The following is a 20,441-nucleotide window of genomic DNA, read 5'->3' as shown; positions in this document are numbered from 1 at the left end:
GTCTCAAAAGTCTGCTTCCTTGGCTGAGTCCCTTGACCTCCAACCACTTGACGCACCCCCCTCCCCATCAGCACATCGACGTGCCCCACTTCGACCACCTCAGCTGCAGCACAAAACATTTCCCCGCTCTGTAATCGATACATTCGGTGTGATGACCTCTAGGGCCTCTCAACGCGTGTGCTTTCCTGCTCCTCACTCAGGATGTCCTGTCACAGCCTGCGTGTGTGAGATCCTCTGCTGGTGTGTAAATGGCCAGTGGGTGGGATGAGGCTCCATCTAATGCCAAGATATTCCTAAACCACACAAGTTGTGCATTCGTATTTGGGTTCCTAGCAGACCGCTGTAAACTCTCCAGCAGACTTGAGGCCCACGAGGACCTCCTTCCCCGACCAAGGTGAGAGCTTTCAATTATGGAACTTTGTTCATCATCCCAATTTATTAAACCTGATATATCTGGATTATGCAATTACATTTTTAATTGTAAATGGATGTATAGCTTCAAATGTGCCCTTACTTTGCACACGGCATGGTATTCATGTTTGTTAAATGTTTAACAAGGTATTGACTTACCCCTCCCAAAAAAGCTTTTGGAACATTCTTATTCATCCCCTGCGCCTCCTGCTTCTACTGCGACACCTCGGTTAACATATGAAACCCTCATCCCGTCCCCACCGAAAGCAGACCTAAATGTATCGTCCCCTCTGAAACCTGCTCTGCTTTCAGACCATGAGCGCCGACCACACCAACCACTCGGAGCTGTTCGTCAACGGCACCCCCTGGTTCCTCGTCTGCACCATCGAATTAGCCACGGACACGCGGCAAATCATCCTCTTCCTCCTCTACCTCCTCATCTTCATGGTGGGCCTCCTGGAGAACCTGCTGGTGGTGTGGGTCAACTGGCGGCGGCGGCGCGCGGCCAGCGGCGTGCTCTTCTGCGTCATCAACGTCAGCCTGTCGGACCTGAGCCTCGTGGCCGTGCTGCCCTTCTACATGATGGAGGTCACACTGGACAAGGTGTGGCTGTGGGGCCGCTTCCTCTGCAAGGTCACTAACCTCGTCTATGTGATTAACTTCTACGGCAGCTCCTTCTTCCTGGCCTTCATGACCCTGGAGCGCTACCGGTCCCTGGTGCGGCCCTCGGCCCCGGCCCTCTTCCCCGCGCTGGGCCGTCGCCGCTGGCTCCTTTGCTGCGGGACCTGGCTGCTCTGCCTGTTCCTGGCCCTGCTGGAGAACGTGCACATGGACCTGCTGGAGTGGGACGAGCCGGGCTGCTTCATGATGCCTCAGTTCAGCTACGTGGAGTGGTTTGTCTCGGTGGCTTTTCTGGGCCTGGTCTTCCAGTTCGCCCTGCCCGCCACCATCATCGTCGGCTGCAACGTGCTGATCGCCCGGGCGGTGCGCAGCGCGCCCGACGTGCAGGGGAGACGGGACGCGTGGCTGGTCCACGTGTACTCGCTCGTCTTCATCGTCTGCTGGCTGCCCTACCACCTGGTGATGGTGCTGATCATCATAGACGATTTAAACCCTGGGCTCTTTGAGTGCAACACGGTGGATTTACTGTACTTCTGCTACAGCGTGGTGCAGTGCCTGTCTCTGTTCCACTGCGTGGCCAACCCCATCCTATACAACTTCCTCAGCAAGAGCTTCCGCAACAACCTCGTCAACGCGGTGGTGAGCTACATACCGAGAGAAGGGCTTACAGAGCTGGGGGAACAAGCAGACTCTGGGGGCAAGGGCGGGGGAAGGGGTCAGAGCAAACCGCGTCGGATCAGCAACAGCAGCACCAGCCACTCTGAAGTCGGATCGTAAGGAGTGATCTCAAGAGGCGAGCCTCCAGCTCCATCCTAGTGTCAGCAGAGTTCATGTGAGACCCAAGGCCTCTTGACGCTTTACAAAACTTCAATGGAAGAACTTAATGATATAATCTTTGAAAAATAGGCTCACCTAAACTAAATATATAACCCGCTTGACTTTAAATAACATGCTCGCAAATAAAGAAATGTAAGGACATTTTTAATTCCTTCATGCTTTTGAGTCCCACAAAAACTCTTTAGTAAATGGACAATACCAAGACAAAGGCAGCCCCCCGGACGAGCAGGACGGACTCTTTGGAAATGCAATACCAGTTCATGTCGTACAGGCAGTAAATATGAAGAATAACTGAATCAATGAGGAGCAGCTGGGTGGCAGGTTTAGGTAGACCCTCATTAAGGTGTGGTCGTTGGAAGCTTTACGTCCTGATTCCAGACTTGTTATGCATTTATGGTCACTCATCTGTTTCTGAATAATGCTCTAACATGGTTGTTTATTCTCACAATTTCTTACTAATAAAAAACATTTTATTTACTCGACCCAAAGTATTGAGGAAAAAATATCATTTTATCACGAAATCCCAGAATTATTTTTTGCGGCGGGGGATGCATAAAGGAGGATGTTCCAGCTCCTCTGTCTGAACCCTGGTGCTGTCGGAGCAATCAGAGGAAGGAGGCCGCTAGCGCGCCGACGACAGCACAATAGCAGGAAGGGCCCTGGGCCAAGGTCACACCCGCGCTGATAAAACCCAGAATGTGCCCATTCATCACTGGAAGTGTGATGATGAGGCAGAACAACACCAAATACACATCAAAATGGAAAAAAACAGGAACAATGATTTTATTTACTAATAAAACAAACAAAGACGGCTCAAAGTTGTTACTTTATAAAATGATTAAAAAAAACATAAATAGAATAAATAGTTAGGATCTCATACAGATATACATGGTAACAGACATTAACTATACACATGGAACCTCGTAGAAAGTTTGTACAATTCAACCTTTTCACAGCCAGTACCGATTCCGTTTAATAAACCTTAAGGTATCAAATGTCACAAAATCACTTTCTATGTCCGGCATGATAAGATGCCAGTGAGCATCATGGTTTCTACAGCACCAATGTACCAAGATAGCATGTAGAACACTAAATATTAACTCATTGGATAAAAGTGCAACATTATGATGGTATCTGATAAGACTAGAACAAAAATATATAATTTCAGATAGTATGTACATTTAGGATTTTAATTTAGCTGGAGTAGCAAAACCCAACATTTCAAGACGGAGTGGGTCGATTTGAACTAATAAGGCCTCAATACATCTACAGTGGCAAGTGATGCTGTAAACTCAAAACCTGGTGTGTTGGAAACATAGAAAAACTGTTGAAAGACGCCACACGCTACAAGGACTACACACATTCAGATATACATTTGGTATGCTACATTATGGTGCTACGTTTATCAGACGGTCATGGCGGGTCTCCTAAAGGCATCAGAGCTGTGAAACAGTCTGGAGACGTCCAACCACACATCAAACCACTAGAAACACTGCCATCTAGCGGACTCGGAGGAATCGACTAAATCTGAACGCTGATCAGAGTCTTCGGGATGTCACACACGCACACACACACCCACTGAATACCGAATAGCCCCATATGCAGTGTTGACGGATTGGGCGGGAAATCTGGTGACCACGGATCATTAAAAACAGCTTTCCTGAGCTATAGTGTGGGCTCAGAGCAGCGAGCCAACATGTAGCCCAGCTGTGAGAGAGGGACCGACGGCTGCACTCTGGGACTGGACTGGGAGACGCTTTGCCGGGAGTCCCGACCCTGGTGGAGCGCGAGTGCTGGGCGGGTTGTTCCTGTGGTCCTCGGCACCACAACCGCTGAGCGTCAGACAATAGAACGAGAGCCAGCTGACCCCCAGTGTAGGACCTAGGCACGCCAGACACCACCCGAGCCCTGACCCCCGGGGGTCAGTTGTCCCCCTGGGGTCCCGGGGGGTCAGTTGTCCCGGGGGGGGTCAGGGGTCCCCCTGGGGCCCAGGAGGGGTCAGGGGTCCCCGGGGGGCAGCAGCAGCGGCTCCTTGGAGTGGTCGTTGTACATGAAGGTCTGCTCGATGTTGAAGTCGGCCGGCAGGTGGCCCTTGTGCAGCTCCATGTGGGAGGACACCAGCTTCAGCGTGGAGAAGTAGAGGCCGCACACGGTGCAGCGGTACATGAGCGCCCCGGCGTGCGTCTTCAGGTGGCAGATCATGGTGGAGCGCCCGCGGAAGAAGCGCAGGCACACCTTGCACTGGTAGGGCTTCTCCCCGGTGTGGATGCGCAGGTGGTAGGTGAACTCCCCCGAGTGGGCGAAGCGCTTGCCGCAGTAGCGGCAGCGGTACCACTTGGTGTTCCGGAGGCCACCGCCGGCCGCCAGCTCGGAGCCCCCCAGCTCAGAGCCCCCGCCGGGCAGCCGGCCGAAGCCCATCCCCGGGCCCAGCCCCAGGCAGCTCATCTTCACCAGGCCCCCCCCCGCCTCCCGCTGGGAGGAGGACGAAGGGTAGGGGGACGAGAGGAACTCCAGGGGCTGCTCCGCTCGCCGCTTCCCCGGCCCCCCCGGACCCAGCCACCCCTCCCCCCCGGCCCCCCCCGGCCCCAGCGCCCCCGGCCCCCCCGTGTGCAGGCCGAGGTGGTACTGGAAGGCCGAGGACGAGCGGAACCTCTGGGGACACAGGAAGCACTGCAGCTCCTCCCCGCCGCCCTCCAGCCCCCCGCCGCCCTCCAGGCCCCCCGACGACACGCCCCTGAAGGCCCGCAGCGCGCTCCGCTCCCGCTCCTTGGCGGCGGCCTCATCGGCGTGTGTGGCCATGTGTCTGTCCAGCAGGGGGCGCTCCAGGAAGCTGTGGGCGCAGTGGGGGCAGGTGTAGACGGGCAGGGCGAGGTGGGTGAGGGTGTGCCACAGCAGGGAGCACAGGTAGAGCTGGGGCTGGTGGCACACGCCGCAGCTCAGGCTCTGGACACACACGTGGCTCAGCAGGTGCTCCCGGACCGCCTGGGGACACAACGTGGTCACACAACGTGGTCACACAACGTGGTCACACAACGTGGTCACACAACGTGGGGACACAACGTGGTCACACAACGTGGTGACACAACATGGGGACACAACGTGGTCACACAACGTGGTCACACAACGTGGTGACACAACGTGGGGACACAACGTGGTCACACAACGTGGTCACACAACGTGGGGACACAATATGGTGAAGTTGTGTAATATTTCCTTTAAAAAGTATATAGGCCTATCTATATATATAAATAATGATTGCAGTTGCTCTTGAATGATTCCAATAGTTAGTATAAGAGACCCGTGGCTAGAGGAGGCCCCCGGTCCTGATGTACTGACCTGGAAGTCGTGCTCCAGCACCCGGCTGCACACGGCACACTGCAGCTCCACCTCCTGGCCCTGGGGGGCGCCGGAGAGCGCGGCGGGGGGCAGCGTGTAGCCCGCCGCCGCCTGCCGCCGGTGCCGCAGCAGCTTGCTCTGGCTGCAGAACTGCAGCTGGCACATGTCACAGGAGTACAAGGCCACGCCCACGTGGGCCAGGGCGTGGGCCACGCCCGCCGGCCGGTCGGGGAACGAGGCCCCGCACGCCCGGCAGAGCCCCGCCTCCGTCAGGTGGGTCTCGGCGTGGGTGTGCACGGCGGCCGGGTCGGCCGGCACGGCCACGCCGCAGGCCCGGCACGACACGGTGCTCCCCGGGGCCTGGGGCGCCAAGGAGAGGTTACACTACCGTTAGCAGACGCTGTTATCCAGAGCAACACCGTAAGAACGAGAGGTTAAACTAACGTTAGGGCGTTTAGCAGACGCTGTTATCCAAAGCAACATTCAGTAAGTACATCTGTCTAAGAGAGAGAAACAGCATATCGCTGTGGGTACACTGAGGATGTTCGTAGAACCAAGTGCCAAGCACTTACAGTCTTGAGTGAACCTATTCCCCGCACACAACAACGTAGGCTGCTGCACAACGAGGTGCTGTAAACATGTTTTACTTTCAGGAGCTACCTCCAAGCCCCAGTAGGCCTCGTTATGTCCAGGGATCTGTTCACAAGGGTTCACTCTACGCGAGACCCTTGGGGCAGGAACACTCCCCCCAGCCCCTCCTTCCTGCTCCATAAACATCTCCCATATCCCTCCCCATCGTCCTGTCCTCTCTGCCCCCTTACAGGGAACGAGAACCAAACACCAAAACAGAAGGAAGAAGAATATCAACTGCTTAGGAAAAGAAAAACCTAGAAGAAAGCTCTGCAGACAGGGAGCCAGAACAACAGCGCCATTAAACACAGTTTAGAGTTTAGAGGCGTGCATCTTTATTTTGACCCTTTTCTGTTGGACTAATTGTCTGTTATTTGGGAAAAGGCTGAACTACGATTCGTGCAAACCGTGAAAGAATGTCAACTTAAGGGCAGCATTAGAGCAAGGTCCAAACTGTTTATGGGAACTTAGCCCGAAAAATAATAAGAAATAGAATAATAATTCAAAATTGTACAACATTTGTAGTATTGAATCTCAACTACATACTTAACTTTTGATTGACGTACGAGATGTTCACCTAGCGCCACTCTTTCTGTTAGCTTTAGTTATGATGGAATATATGAGTGACAATAGTTGGGGGTTTTTGCGCAGTGTTATTGCAGCTGTGTTGGATGGGGTCTGACGGTTTTCTCAGAACATAATCAACCCTGATGAATGACGATATCATCATCATCCTCATTGGGATATCTCGGCATACTGTTATAATTGGCAATAAAGTAGTTTTGAAAACGGGATGAATTCATCACTTTAGCTATTTGTTTAACTCTTCACTTTATTTGTTTCCAACCATTCATTTATTTATTTTTAAAGGTGTGGATATTTACATTGTATACTCCATTTAGACTTTTTTAAACCCTGTTCAAATCTTTTTACTGGATGAAAGCTGTGAGAAGGTGAAATCCTCCCCCTTCTCACTGTCTCGCATTAGAGAAAATATTATTATTATATTATATTGTGTGCGTATATATTATATTGGGCTGGTGTAAAATTGGTCTTCCGTCCCGGTAGGGGGCAGTATGGTAAGGGAGCTTAGGATCAGGGTATCAGGGAATAGCCCAGGGTGTGTTGATAAAAACAACTGTTATGTAAATATCTATAGGTTGTGCACAAGGTGTGGGTATATATGTGTTTGGTGATTGTTTATTTAGTGTCATGTTTATTTAGTATTCACACAATATACTTTCTGTTCAGTTATGTAGGATTGGTAGCTTTAGGTAAAGAATGTTCCCCAACTAGTGGTCTGGCCCATACGGCCTTGATTAGTCCAATTGTCATTTTCCTATTTAAGGGCTGCCTCATTTGGTGTTTGGGACGGAAGGTGGTGCTGGCTTGACGTGAGGCCAGTACGAGAGACGTATGTTTTGGTTAGGCTATGCTATCTTAGCTTTTGTTTGCTGACTGATGCATTCATTTCCTTTTCTTTTTGGAACATTGCTCTATTTTTTGTGAATGTTTTGGAGAGAATAAAACATCACTTTTCCTAGTCCTGAGACCATTGCCCTCATTTTTGCCAACACTCTCAATATCCAGTTGGCCATATCCCAGATACGTGGGGCGACCACGCCGGTCCCTCACAAAAGCCATTCAACTTTTCTTTACTGAGATGTTTTAGGTGGCTAATTGGCCAAAGTAGTACCATTTATTTTATTATTTGTTTCAGAGTCAAACAAAGTATCAGCCTTATATCGGTATGGGCAGATAGCCAGAGCTGCGGTATCGTAAGGGAAAAAGTGGTATCGGGACATCCCAATCCAAAGCACTTGATTCAGTTTTCCACCAGCCCCCCCCCCTCCCCGGTGTTACCTGGCCGCCGCTGGAGCCCCCGCCGTTCTCCACAAACACCAGGTCGTCTTCGTCCTCCTCCTCTTCCTCGTCCTCGTCCATGTACGTCTCGTCGTCGCTCAGCTCGATGATCTCGTCCGCCAGCCGCCTCCACTGCTCCTCCTCCCCCCCCGCCGCCTCCCCGCGGACCCCCTCCTCCGTCAGCCCGTCCTGTGCTGGCTCCGCCCGCCCCCCGTCCCCTCCCCTTGGGCCCCCCGGGGGGTCCCGAGGGGAGGGGGGCGGGGCGCTCTCCGCCGGGAAGGGGCCGGCGTCGTGCCGCAGCGAGACGGCCGCGTTCTGAGAGACGACCGCCTCGCCGTTCTCGTACCCTCCCCCCGGGGGTCCCGTGTGGGGGGGGCTGCCGTCCGCCTCCTCGGTCTTCAGCCGCAGCAGGGCGTGGCCCGGGAGCGCCGGGGCGTCAACGGGGCCCTGGGGGGGCCCCGGCGACAGCCCGGGCTCTCCAGGCGGCTCCATGGGCTCCGCCGCCGGCAGCTGTCCGTAGCCCAGGTGGGAGTGGACGTCCTCCGCCTTCAGGTCCAGAGAGGGCGGGGCGGCGTTGAGAGGGGCCGGGGGGCCGCCGCCGCCACCCCCCCGAGGGGTCCTGGGGTGGAGCAGCGGCGAGGGGGCCGCGGCGGGGGTGGGGGCGGCGGAGGGCCCCGCCGACGAGGACAGAGAGGAGCAGGACGCCGCCGACGAGCACACCGACGCCCCGGAGGCCGCCGCCGCCGCCGCCGCGGGGCCACCCGAGTCCAGGCCGTCGGAGGCGGAGCTCTGCATGTCGGGGAAGGTGGCGTGGCAGGCCTTCACCAGGTCACTCACGCCCAGACGCTCCGCCAGCTCGTACAGCACCCCCACGTCGATGAGGTCCGTCAGGATCTCCCCCGTGTAGATGAAAGTCAGCACCCGCTCGAAGTTGGCCGGGGACACAAACTCCAGCGTCAGGGCGGACGTCTGAGCCGCCCGGGCGAAGAGGCCGCGGAAGTAGGACCCGGCGCAGGCCAGCACGGCACGGTGGGCGGCGAAGGAGCGGCCGCCCACCGTCAGAAGCACGTCGCAGTACAGCCGGGCCCGGCGGCAGCGGTTGAGCTCGGAGAGCAGGCCGGCGGCGTGGCCGCAGCCCTGCAGCCGGATCCGCATCCCTGCTGCACTTCCTGCCGCGCAGAACCCAAGCTGCAGGAGAGCAACACAAAGAGAGTCAAATAAGAGTTTGAAATATGAGGATAGGGACTTTTAAGATCAAGCACTATTATTTGTTGACAGCATATTATGCCCCCACTTCACACACATTCTGCTTGCAGTTGTGCAACTTAATTCTTACGTGCAGTATAAACGGTACACTAAATATAAGTTGTATATAGGTAATACAACTTATTAGTATGGTGACAGCTGCCCATGAACAGGACCCAGGATGTTTTACTCCTGTCTCTGTGCTAATCACATTATAGTGCAAGCTTTTGGACGTGCTTTAGTTACAATACAACGTTTTTAACACATAACGCACGAGTAAGATTGGTTGTTGTTGCACATTGCCACATAAACTGCAGCTCGGTTAGATGGCCTCTGATCGCTGGTTTTCTCAAAATAATGTGAATATTAGAACAATAATTTGTCATGATTCGAAATATGATCGCTTTTTTTCATTACAGCTAACATCGCTTATTTTGATGTTGTATTCTGTTTTACTCACCCTCTAAAGAAGTACTTATTTTGGCTGAAAATACTTCCCTTTTATTCCTTTAAAATGAGTCCGCGGTTGTCGCATGTTGATGACGTACAGTAAAAAGCGGCTAATCACCACGCCCCCTAGTTGGTCATCACCACGCCCCCTAGTGTCTCAGCGCGTCCCTGGATGAACACTAGAATCCTAACATAGGTCAAGTTTTATCAGAAGTCACAAAAATAATCGAAACACTAACAAAAATGCGTTTTATTCAGATATTTTAGCTCGTTTTCACATAATAAACACAGGGTCTGAAATGAAAATATGAACCCTTGAATATGTAACCTCAATATGGTTAATTAAAAATGCATGGCAGGGAGCTACACATTTTTGAATATGATCATCTCAATGCTGCTCTTCTAATAATATAGTCAGCATGTCTGCTGGCTGGACAGGCATGTCGACAACAGACGCACTGTATTACCATGTTATGAGCATGTGACTTGGTTTGGAAATAAGAAATTATAAAATAAAAATGAAAAAAAAACATTTAAAACTACTGGTAAGAAACCATTTACAAAACAGGGGCTTGTTTCTTCAGAGCCTGTATGGTCACCACAGTAAACATTAAGTAGTAGGTACATTTACAATATATTAAAACATCATTTTTTCAACTTGTGGGAGTAATATCAACATGTATTTTTTTTATTTCTTTCATACCATTCCGCAGTCTAATCTAAGTGGAATTGTACACATTTTAATCAGTTGAACCATGGTAAATTATGTTGTTTGCCACGTTTCTGTCGTCCGGTTGACACATGAAAACATGCCAAACAACATGCCATATAGTTCCATGTCATTGATTGAGCCAAACAAACAAAAAACTAGTTTTGGTCCAGCCACAACAAAACCTTGAAAAACAACAACAATGACAACAAGGTCCCAGTGGTCAATAGGCTTGGACTATATTTCATGGTCATCGATACTTTCGTCCACTTTTTTACGAGGAAGTGATACAGGAGCTGATTGGTCTTCGAGGGACTTTGAGATGCATCGGAAACGGGCCAACGACGACTACATACAGTCCGGCAATATTTGGAACACCAACGAATCGAATGAATATTGCTTTTCAGTTGTTTGATATGTTGCTCAGTCTTCAGACATAAAATTGAGAATATCCCTACACACACACATATATATATATATATGAATATATATGTGTGTGTGTATATATATATATTTAAGCATGTTATGTATACTACTTCTCCCTCAGTGTACTGGAGGCCTCCAGGAAAGTCCACTCGGCCAGCATCCATGGCGATGTTAGGTTTCTAAATTCGACCAATCGTACTCAGCAGAGCCAGTGTCCCCGTGGAGCGGCGTCCTGGTCAGTCCAGGCTATGAGGGCCGCTGCCGGGAGTTGCTCCGCCCCAGGCTGGCCGTGCTGGACCGGCGGGAGAGGACGGGGGTGGTGGTGGGCGTGGCGTCGTTGGGGCAGCCGTGTTGGAGCAGGATGTCCACGCAGCCCTTGCTGCCAGTCTTTCTGGCGAAGACCAGAGCTGTACGGCCCTGGGTGTCCCTGGCTTCGACATCACTGCCATACTGGACGGGGGAGAGAGAAGGGGGGGAGAGGGAGGAACAGGGAGAGGGAGACGGAGAGGGAAGAGAGAGGGAGAGGGAGGGAGGAACAGAGAGAGGGAGACGGAGAGGGAGAGAGAGGGAGACGGAGAGGGAGAGAGGGAGGGGAGAGAGGGAGGGAGGGAGGGAGAGGAAGAGAGAGACGGTGAGGGAGAGAGAGGGAGGGGAGAGAGGGAGAGAGGGAGGGAGGGAGGGAGGGAGGGAGGGAGGGAGAGGGAGAGGAAAAGAGAGAGGGAGAGAGAGGGAGGGGAGAGAGGGAGAGGGGGAGAGAGGGAGGGAGGGAGAGGGAGGGAGGGGAGAGAGAGGGAGAGGGAGGGGAGAGAGGGACGGAGGGATGAAGGGAGGGAGGGAGAGGGAGAGAGAGAGCGAGGGAGGGCGTCGATCAGATAGGCTCCCAGTCAATAACTCAACGATTAAAATGTTTGCTCCAATAAAACAACATTTTCTGTACATCGTCAACAAGAATGTGGCAGTGACCAGGGAGTGAGTGGACGGGTTTGGTCCACGTTCTGATGTCTCCCTTTATGGAGGTCATGGGACGCCACTGGCCCTGATGGTTCAGTGAGGGGCCCCACTGGCCCTGATGGTTTAGTGAGGGGCCCCACTGGCCCTGATGGTTCAGTGAGGGGCCCCACTGGCCCTGATGGTTTAGTGAGGGGCCCCACTGGCCCTGATGGTTCAGTGAGGGGCCCCACTGGCCCTGATGGTTCAGTGAGGGGCCCCACTGGCCCTGATGGTTCAGTGAGGGGCCCCACTGGCCCTGATGGTTCAGTGAGGGGCCCCACTGGCCCTGATGGTTTAGTGAGGGGCCCCACTGGCCCTGATGGTTTAGTGAGGGGCCCCACTGGCCCTGATGGTTTAGTGAGGGGCCCCACTCACCCATATGAGCAGCTGGGTCATCACGACGTCCCCCAGCTGGCAGGCCGCGTGCAGCGCGCTGCAGGCGGGGGCCGGCGGGGGGCCGGCCGGGGGGGCGTTGATCTGCTCCTTGGTGCTGTGGACCAGCAGCAGCAGCAGCCCGGGCAGGTCCCTCTCGGTGACGGCCGACAGCAGCCGCAGCGCCGCGCCCCGCCCCGCGCCGGCCTCCTCCCCGGGCGCGGGGCCCAGCGGCGGCACGAACAGACGCTGCTCGTACTTGGCCCGGATCCAGGACTCCCTCTCCTCGCTGGACGACGGGGGGGCGACAGGCACACGTCAAACATCAACGCACAACACACAACAACACAAACATCAACGCAAATACTAGTCTGTTTACATGAACACACAAGTTATGTATCAAGTTAGACTTAATGAACTTTGAGTTATGAACACAAACACACGCACAACCACATCCATGCGCACACACACAAACAAGCATTTTCACACACGCATGAATTATACAAATCCCTACACAACACCTAAGGCTGCTGCAAGGCCGCGACTGAGACAGAGCCTTGATGTAGCGTAAGGCTTAAACATAACTGCCATACTGGACCGGTGAGAGGGGGAGAGAGAGAGATAGAGGGGGAGAGGGAGAGAGGGAGGGAGAGAGGGAGAGAGGGAGAGATAGAGGGAGAGAGGGAGAGATAGAGGGGGAGAGGGAGAGAGGGAGGGAGAGAGGGAGAGAGGGAGAGATAGAGGGAGAGAGGGAGAGATAGAGGGGGAGAGGGAGAGATAGAGGGGGAGAGGGAGAGAGGGAGGGAGAGAGGGAGAGAGGGAGAGATAGAGGGAGAGAGGGAGAGATAGAGGGAGAGAGGGAGAGATAGAGGGGGAGAGGGAGGGAGAGAGGGAGAGATAGAGGGGGAGAGGGAGGGAGAGAGGGAGAGATAGAGGGGGAGAGGGAGGGAGGGAGAGAGAGAGGGTGAGAGGGAGAGAGGGAGAGATAGAGGGGGGAGAGGGAGAGAGGGAGGGAGAGAGGGAGAGAGGGAGAGATAGAGGGGGAGAGGGAGAGAGGGAGAGATAGAGGGGGAGAGAGAGAGAGGGAGGGAGAGAGGGAGAGATAGAGGGAGAGAGGGAGAGATAGAGGGGGAGAGGGAGAGAGGGAGGGAGGGAGAGAGAGAGGGAGAGAGGGAGAGATAGAGGGGGAGAGGGAGAGAGGGAGGGAGAGAGGGAGAGAGGGAGAGATAGAGGGGGAGAGGGAGAGAGGGAGGGAGAGAGGGGGAGATGGAGAGAGGGAGAGATAGAGGGGGAGAGGGAGAGAGGGAGGGAGAGAGGGAGAGAGAGAGAGAGAGAGAGAGAGAGAGAGAGAGAGAGAGAGAGAGAGAGAGAGGGAGGGAGAGAGGGAGAGAGAGAGAGAGAGAGAGAGAGATAGAGGGGGAGAGGGAGAGATAGAGGGAGAGAGGGAGAGATCGAGGGGCAGAGGGAGGGCCCCCTCTACTGACCGGGAGGAGTGGGGTGCGGGCTTGGCCCGGCCCTGGGTGCAGCTCTCCCAGATGCTGTTGGCCATGTGGTTGCCGATGGCGGCCAACACCTGGGTGAGCTCTCCGGGCCAGTCGTCCAGGTCCAGGGAGCGCACCCTGGAGAGGTGGGTGCCCAGGTTGCGGTGGATCCCGGAGCACTCGATGCAGATCAGGGCTCCCAGGTTCAGGCTGGCCCAGGTGGGGTCTGGAGGGAGTCAGGAGGAGGAGGAGGGAGTCAGGGGGAGGAGGAAGCTAGGTGTCTAAGGAACGGGCTGCGGTCATTGTTTGTGATGGAAATAAAGTTCTAAAGCAAGCGTTTCCCTGACTAAGCAGAGCCTTCCTAGCAGTATGTACCGTTGACCATCGCTAGCGTCCACAGCCAGCCTCCTTAAAATGATTTAATTTGAGCCCGGATTATCGATCCGTCTCGATAGATGGCCGGTTGTGTTTTTCTCTGGTTTCGATATGTGTTAGCTGGTGCCTAGCTCTTGATATTGAATTAATCCTACATAGGAAGAGTTTAGGGGATGAAGGGATGAGACGGACTCACTCTGCGCTCCGCAGTCCACACACAGGCCGTTGCCCTTGGTGTTACGGATCGCTTGTAAGGCCACTGCCTCACTCCGACTGCTCCTCCGGGCCTACGCACACACACACACACGCACACACACACACACACACACACGCACACACACACACACACACACACACACACACATTTATTGGAAGAAGTACATCCGGCCCAATAGGGTCTCACACAGGGAGGACCGTGCAGACTGTCCTCTCAAGGGCGGGGGGGGGGGGGGGGGGGGGGGGGGGGGCTACCTTGTTGCGGCCGCTCTCACAGGCCTGCAGGCTGGCCAGGATCTGGCTCTCGATGCCCGCCACCCAGGCGTCCCTCTCCTCCAGGCTCTGGGCCTCAAAGTGCCAGGTCTGCCCCGTGAAGGACACCACGATGAAGTCTGCGTTCTCCTCCTCTAAAGCGCCCAAAGCACGGGGAAGACAACACCAATGGTTTTCCTTTCTTGACTGGGAGGAGCAGATTAGGATCATGTGAGATGGAGGAGGGTCTTAATGGGTGAGGGTCAGGGTCACGGGATAGGGTTAGGGTCCCGACCAGGGAACCAGAACACAGAACACGTGAGGGCTGGATGGGTAGGACACGAGGGGCTGCAGGGAAACCCAGAGGTATCTCAATGGAGAAGGGGAGCGACGACTTGAAGATAGACCCATGTTGAGTCAACCAAACAGACTAGACGATGAAGATGCTTGACACATGCAGAGATATGTAAAGAAGCCTGCATCAGCTGGTGTTACCTGTCTTATTTATGTTTCTCAAGCTACCAAAGCTCTTTAATTTCCACATTTTGCGTTTTGCTGCAGAGTGAGTGGTAAGCCGGGACAAAAGGAGAAAGAGAAAGACACAAGTGTTGTAAAACAGCGTCAGCAGTGGCAAAGCTCTAGCGAAGCAGAAACAGTGTGTGAAACACAGAGACCGGGCAGCGCGACAGCTGCTGGTACATTCAAAGACTGGAAATAAAAGAGGAGAAAGCTAGACACAAGTTTATTGTGTATTGTATGGTTTCATATGTTGGGCTCTTGGTTCCTAGTTTTCTTTAAACAAATATGAATAGTTGATAGTGATGCGCTAAGTAGCATCAGTACTATATCTGCTCGTTGTGGTCACAGAGGAGATGGGAGCCTACGCTGTGGGCGTACCTTCAGCCTGTCCCACCACAGCTTCTCCCTTCTGGTTCATACTCTTCTTCCTCCGGTTCTTCTTCCTGTCACTCAGGGGAGACGATTGGCTGGCCTCCTTAGCAGTGAAGGTATTGGCTACTCCTTCAAGGGCATCTGGCATTTGGGCATTACATTCGTTACTCATTCAAATGTTGTTTGCTTCAGACATCATGAATCCCCATTACAAAGAACCTGTGAGCTTTAGATCCCAGATTGATGCTCATGACTCCTGCTGCACACTCCATGATGCGACACGCTGATTTTGTTTGTAATGCACATTATACCTTGTCAATAAATGATTCTTGCAATGGGAACACAGAACATACCGACACTTTGGGCCTTGGTAGAGAGTGAGGACGAGCAGCGCTGGAGCCCTTTGTCGCCCCCTAGCGGCGACAGAACGCCCGCCCTGTCGTCAGCAACCGTCAGCGTGGAGGGACACAGCTGAGGACCTGGAGAGCACAAAGCAAAAGAGAATATTCAATTAAATTGTATTTGTACAGCCCTTAATCACCGGTACAGTCTCAAAGGTCTCAACAGGCCATACATAGATGACACCAACCTGACCGTAGCCCCCTAAGGTCAAGAAAAAGCTCCCTTAATTAGCAAGGAAGAAATCCTGAGAAGGAACGCGTGCAATGGGGGCCATGATTGACATAGATACACACACATATAGCCACATATATGATGGAGCCAGACTGGTCTCAATAATAACAAATGAAGATAAACAAACTTAAATATTTTGATTGACAAACTGTCACATATTAGGGAAACACAAAACACCTAAAATAAATGAATTTACAATGTATTTAAATGAAAAGATTTCAAATTAGACAAAAAAATGGAGTGCCATTAGGTGTTTACAACAGTGTAGCGTGTGAAGACATCCAGTCAGGGTTCCTTTCACGTGCCCTAATGGCGAGTAGGATGAGTTCCACATGGCTTCACTGAAGACAGGGCGACACAGAGATCAGCTCGTCCAGGTTCTGCTCACCACTGAGGCTGCTGGCGGGCCCCTCGGTGGAGGAAGAGGGCCCCCCCTTCGGGACCCCGTTCACCCCGGCGGCGGGGGCCAGGGCGGGCCCAGCGCAGGGGCCCGCCGGGGCCACGGCCCTCGGGGGGCGCTTCCCAGGAACCTTGACGGTGACGCGCAGCAGGTCGATCTCCTTCCCGTGGACGTTCTGCATGTAGTCCTGAAACGACAAGCATTCCTCATCACCTTCCAGGGCGGAGGTCAGCGGGAGGCAGGATCCCCTCTGTAGGCCCCTCCTCCTCTGAGACTTCACAACACATGGGAACGAAAGGTCGGTGGACCGCCCTGGCTGCTGCTGTGCCCACCGGCCGTGTAGACCGGTGGGGTCGGTAGGGTCGGTAGGGTGCCTTACACTGGAGCTGGAGTGGTAGGACAGCATGCCGTTGTTGGACAGCGTGACGTACTTCTTCTTCCACTCTTTATTCAGAGAGCTGCCGCTGCGCTTCCAGAGGATGCTCTGAGGAGGAACCAGAAGGGAGCAGCTCAGAGACGGTAAGGGTCACCGCTGACACGCTCTGAGCCCAGCGACCATCACCCACAGCAAAGGAACACTGAATAGAACCCCCTTAGAAAGGTTGAGCCGGATGAAACAATAAGATATGTCTGCCTTATGTAAGATGATATGAATAGGTGAGTGCAGTCTGCTCCTGTTGAGCCTGCTCCTATTGAGCCTGCTCCTGCTGAGCCTGCTCCTACTGAGCCTGCTCCTGTTGAGCCTGCTCCTTCTGAGCCTGCTTGTGTTGAGCCTGCTCCTGTTCAGCCTGCTCCTGTTCAGCCTGCTCCTGTTGAGCCTGCTCCTACTGAGCCTGCTCCTACTGAGCCTGCTCCTACTGAGCCTGGTCCTGCTGAGCCTGCTCCTGTTGAGCCTGCTCCTGTTGAGCCTGCTCCTGTTGAGCCTGCTCCTGTTCAGCCTGCTCCTGTTGAGCCTGCTCCTGTTGAGCCTGCTCCTACTGAGCCTGCTCCTGCTGAGCCTGCTCCTACTGAGCCTGCCCCATTACACACCAACCTGCTTGAGTGAGATGGCTCGGCCGCTCCCCAAGTCGCCTTTAGGATCCGTCCCCTTTTTGTCTGCGTCGCGATTCTGAGCAATAGGAAGAAAACAGGAGTGGATCTGTCAGAGGGATGCTGCTACTGTGATGTCCGAATAAGACCGCGGCCACCGGGGTGGGGGGGGGGTGGGGGGGGTGGGATGCATGGAGACAGATGACATGGAGATGGGGGGGCACTGACCTTGAACAGCGAGGGCCGGCGGTGAGGGGTGTTCTTCTGGGAGCGAGGGGTGGCGCTGCCTCCCGTCCCCTCCCCCCCCACCCCCAGCCCCCTATGACTGACCACGGGGGTGGAGGGGAGGGAGGAGGGGTAGGCCTCACCTCCCTGGCCGTTAACGACCTGGGACGGTCAGGGTGAGAGGAATGGATGGCGTGGATGGAAGAGAAAGAGAGAGAGAGAGAGAGTGGCGGAGAGAGAGAGATGAAGGAGGGAGAGAGAGGAGAGAGATGAGAGAGAGAGAGAGAGATGAGGAGAGAGAGAGAGACACGGAGAGAGGAGGAGAGGAAGAGGACACGGAGATAGAGGAGAGAGAGACGAGGAGAGAGGACAGGGATCTGGACGAGACCAAAGAGCGAGGGGATAGGAGAGAGGAGAGGGAGAGAGAAGAGAGAGCGACCACGGAGAGAGAGGGACAGAAGAGAGACAGGGATTGGATAGAAAGAAAGGAAAGTAGGGACGGAAATCCAAGAAAAAAGTCATGACATAAAATCAATAAAATGTAAAAAATTAACATTGATGGATTGTGTAAATTCAACAGTAAGCATATGGCTAGGATGAGGATGAACATGAAGGGGACATGGAGGTAAGGGAAAGGCCACACTAACATGAATACCAAGCATTAACATGAGCCCCGTTGAGACCCCAAGCAAACCTCATGATCTTTTAAGGTAAGCTCAGCTCATCTCTCACAATATGCTGTCGCTGGTAGATTATGATATTTCTGCAGCATATATTTGACTGCAATGACTTCCTGCCGTAATCAGGAAACAGTAGATCAACAGGAACAAGTAGCAACATCCAGTTCCGTGTCTAATAATGGTGAGCTCAATGAAACCAACCCTCTCCTTCGTTCCACATTATATCATTTACTTCCATGAGTTGATTTAATGTAACATCAAAGAAGTCATCAAATAACACAAACAACTCTCTCTCACACACACACACACACACACACACACACACACACACACACACACACACACACACACACACACACACACACACACACACACACACACACACACACACACACACTCTGCATCTACGGTTGTCCCACAAACCCCCCTGACGACGACCAGCCCTTTAAGGGTGAGATCTTTGTTGGCTGAACAGTTTGATCCTAGACCCAGAAGCTCTGTTGCAGGTGGGTCATGTGTGTGTGGTTGTGGTGTAGGTAGCGATGGCAACCATGCTGTATGCCTCCTGGCTGCTGCTAGGTTGGCAGTAAGCAGCAGCCTCCTCCAGGTCACCACGGTGATGTCACATGGGAACACCCTCATCCTGTGTCCCCGGTCCCTGCAGCTGGCGCTGGCTTTATCTTTATCACGCCTTCCACTTTTATCACCTTTTTTCCACCTGACTATGGCGCGGTTGGCTCTGTGCAGTGAGCAGCTGGTGGAGGGTGTCTGGGGCCTGTGTGCAGTGGCTAGCCGGGGGAGGGTGTCTGAGTCGTCCTCCAACCAGTCCTGGTGGTTCCTGAGTCTTATGGCCGATGGGATAACGCCTCAGAAAACAGAGGTGCTGATTGGTTCCAAGGTCCCATGGTGTTGTGTCACCCAGGTTCCAGCTCCCTCGATTTATCAGCCAAGGAGCGTGGAACACACTTCTCCTTTCTCTGTTTTCAGACGGTTGCAACGTAGCGGCTTCTTGTGGGTGCTTTTAGCTCAATCATACAAGGGGAAGCGCAGCTCCAGCACAGCTTCCCCTTGCATGATTGAGCTTGGCCACACTCACACCATGGCTCCCGCACGCTTTCCCCCTCAGGGCTCAGTGATGAGAACATCCTTGATGTTCTTCAGACATCAAGGAGGAAGTCAATTATATGCCGATGTCGTCGTTGTGGGCGTGGGGCGTTGTTATCTTTTGCCTGCTTGTAAAGCTGACCACTATTCCAAATCGTTCATCCCCTCTGCAATCCCACCACTAAATGCTCTGTTGTTTTTTATATATATTTTATTATTTTTTGATATGATCTTATAATGTTTATCTAAGTTTATTTATCCGATAATGGTGTATCTTTATTTGTTACATGTTACTGTGAGTACAACTAGCTGCTCAAACAAATTGCCCCTAGTGGGATTGATAAAGTTGTTTATATTGTATTGTATTGTAGAGCCAGGATGCACAAGATCTACTTACCTGTAGCTTGAAGATGGTGTTGGTTATGATAAGTTTGGGGTTCACTGCAAAAAGTAATTAGCCTCATGCCCTTTGCATTCACCTTGCTAATACCTTACCTACCTCCTACTTCACCCGGTCTCCGGTCCTTCTGTCCCAGCCTGGCATTGCTTTCCCCCAGCAGGCCCACACACACACTCACTCACTCAAAGGTCACGGCGCTGCTCTCTCTTTACAGTTGGAGTGTTTCCAGAAGGGAGCCCGTAGGGCCACAGCCTCAGGAGGGGCGCTGCATTTCAACGAGGTCACCCAACCAAACGGTGAGGTCTGCTTTAGATAGGCGTAGTGACGGTGGACGATGGACTACCTGGCCGGGGAAGGAGGCGGAGCCCGGTGTGGAGCCCCCGGAGTGGCTGGGGGAGTTTGGGAGGGACTTGCAGGCCTGGAGGGCGGCTTGCTTCTTCTGGGCCACAATCTTCTGGACGGCTGCGGTTGGGAAAGACACTGGTGAGCAGTCTGTCCACATCAGCAACCAGCAGGTTCAGAGATCGAAAGCAAGCGTCATATATTTAATGACGGCGAAACCAATGCCGGTCCAATTCGTTCTTTACTTTAGAAGGGGAATATATATGATGCATGATAAAATACAAAAAATTGTATTTTAAACAAGGCAGAGTAAACAGATCTATGTATTGACATGCGGTTCATGTCACACTATGATCTAATGACGTTGTTGATAATTGACCAGCGAGTGTGTTAAGCTTAGACTTCAGAAAGGCTTGTATGACTTTGACAGTTCACACATATCCTTTGGTACAAAGGAAACAACAGCGTGATGTGGTTTGAAATGAGGTAAGATTACACCCAGACGAGAGCCCTACGAACCCTT

General features: G+C 53.2%; 3 protein-coding genes across 3 annotated transcripts in view; 1 reads left to right on the top strand and 2 right to left on the bottom strand.

Annotated features, from left to right (window-relative positions):
- Window positions 1-140: 140 nt before the first annotated feature.
- Window positions 141-2,948, top strand: gpr182 (G protein-coupled receptor 182). Its single transcript, XM_056585389.1, has 2 exons — window positions 141-394; window positions 724-2,948. The coding sequence occupies exon 2, from the start codon at window positions 727-729 to the stop codon at window positions 1,807-1,809; it is 1,083 nt and encodes a 360-aa protein (XP_056441364.1). The 5' UTR covers window positions 141-394; window positions 724-726; the 3' UTR covers window positions 1,810-2,948.
- LOC130391963 (zinc finger and BTB domain-containing protein 39) lies at window positions 1,944-9,482 on the bottom strand. The gene is made up of 4 exons (XM_056602342.1): window positions 9,404-9,482; window positions 7,699-8,886; window positions 5,206-5,565; window positions 1,944-4,851 (listed from the first exon to the last, which is right to left on the bottom strand). Exons 2-4 carry the CDS (start codon window positions 8,851-8,853, stop codon window positions 3,868-3,870), a joined length of 2,499 nt encoding a protein of 832 aa, XP_056458317.1. The 5' UTR covers window positions 8,854-8,886; window positions 9,404-9,482; the 3' UTR covers window positions 1,944-3,867.
- A 60-nt stretch (window positions 9,483-9,542) lies between these two features.
- Window positions 9,543-20,441, bottom strand: part of agap2 (ArfGAP with GTPase domain, ankyrin repeat and PH domain 2) — a 23,834-nt gene continuing 12,935 nt past the window's right edge. Inside the window, exons 7-18 of the mRNA XM_056585244.1 lie at window positions 19,920-20,038; window positions 17,396-17,554; window positions 17,172-17,246; window positions 16,518-16,622; window positions 16,127-16,325; window positions 15,459-15,584; window positions 15,112-15,246; window positions 14,218-14,369; window positions 13,943-14,033; window positions 13,375-13,597; window positions 11,894-12,179; window positions 9,543-10,978 (exon numbers count right to left, since the gene is read on the bottom strand). Of these exons, the coding sequence (XP_056441219.1) occupies window positions 10,775-10,978; window positions 11,894-12,179; window positions 13,375-13,597; window positions 13,943-14,033; window positions 14,218-14,369; window positions 15,112-15,246; window positions 15,459-15,584; window positions 16,127-16,325; window positions 16,518-16,622; window positions 17,172-17,246; window positions 17,396-17,554; window positions 19,920-20,038 (1,874 nt within the window). The 3' untranslated portion in view covers window positions 9,543-10,774. The remainder of the gene's footprint in view (window positions 10,979-11,893; window positions 12,180-13,374; window positions 13,598-13,942; window positions 14,034-14,217; window positions 14,370-15,111; window positions 15,247-15,458; window positions 15,585-16,126; window positions 16,326-16,517; window positions 16,623-17,171; window positions 17,247-17,395; window positions 17,555-19,919; window positions 20,039-20,441) is intronic.

This window comes from Gadus chalcogrammus, chromosome 1 (assembly GCF_026213295.1).
Source record: "Gadus chalcogrammus isolate NIFS_2021 chromosome 1, NIFS_Gcha_1.0, whole genome shotgun sequence".
NCBI classification, from domain to species: domain Eukaryota; kingdom Metazoa; phylum Chordata; class Actinopteri; order Gadiformes; family Gadidae; genus Gadus; species Gadus chalcogrammus.
Note: the sequence above shows the minus strand (reverse complement) of the source record. Positions and strands in the feature narration are given on the sequence as shown.

Excerpts from the sequence above, each read along its gene's own strand:
- gpr182 (XM_056585389.1), top strand. The coding sequence starts at position 727 with ATGAGCGCCGACCACACCAACCACTCGGAGCTGTTCGTCAACGGCACC.
- LOC130391963 (XM_056602342.1), bottom strand. The coding sequence starts at position 8,853 with ATGCGGATCCGGCTGCAGGGCTGCGGCCACGCCGCCGGCCTGCTCTCC. Across the intron at positions 5,566-7,698 it reads GGGGCTCCAGCGGCGGCCAG|GCCCCGGGGAGCACCGTGTC; the intron begins GTAACACCGGGG and ends TTGGCGCCCCAG. Across the intron at positions 4,852-5,205 it reads TGCTGGAGCACGACTTCCAG|GCGGTCCGGGAGCACCTGCT; the intron begins GTCAGTACATCA and ends TTGTGTCCCCAG.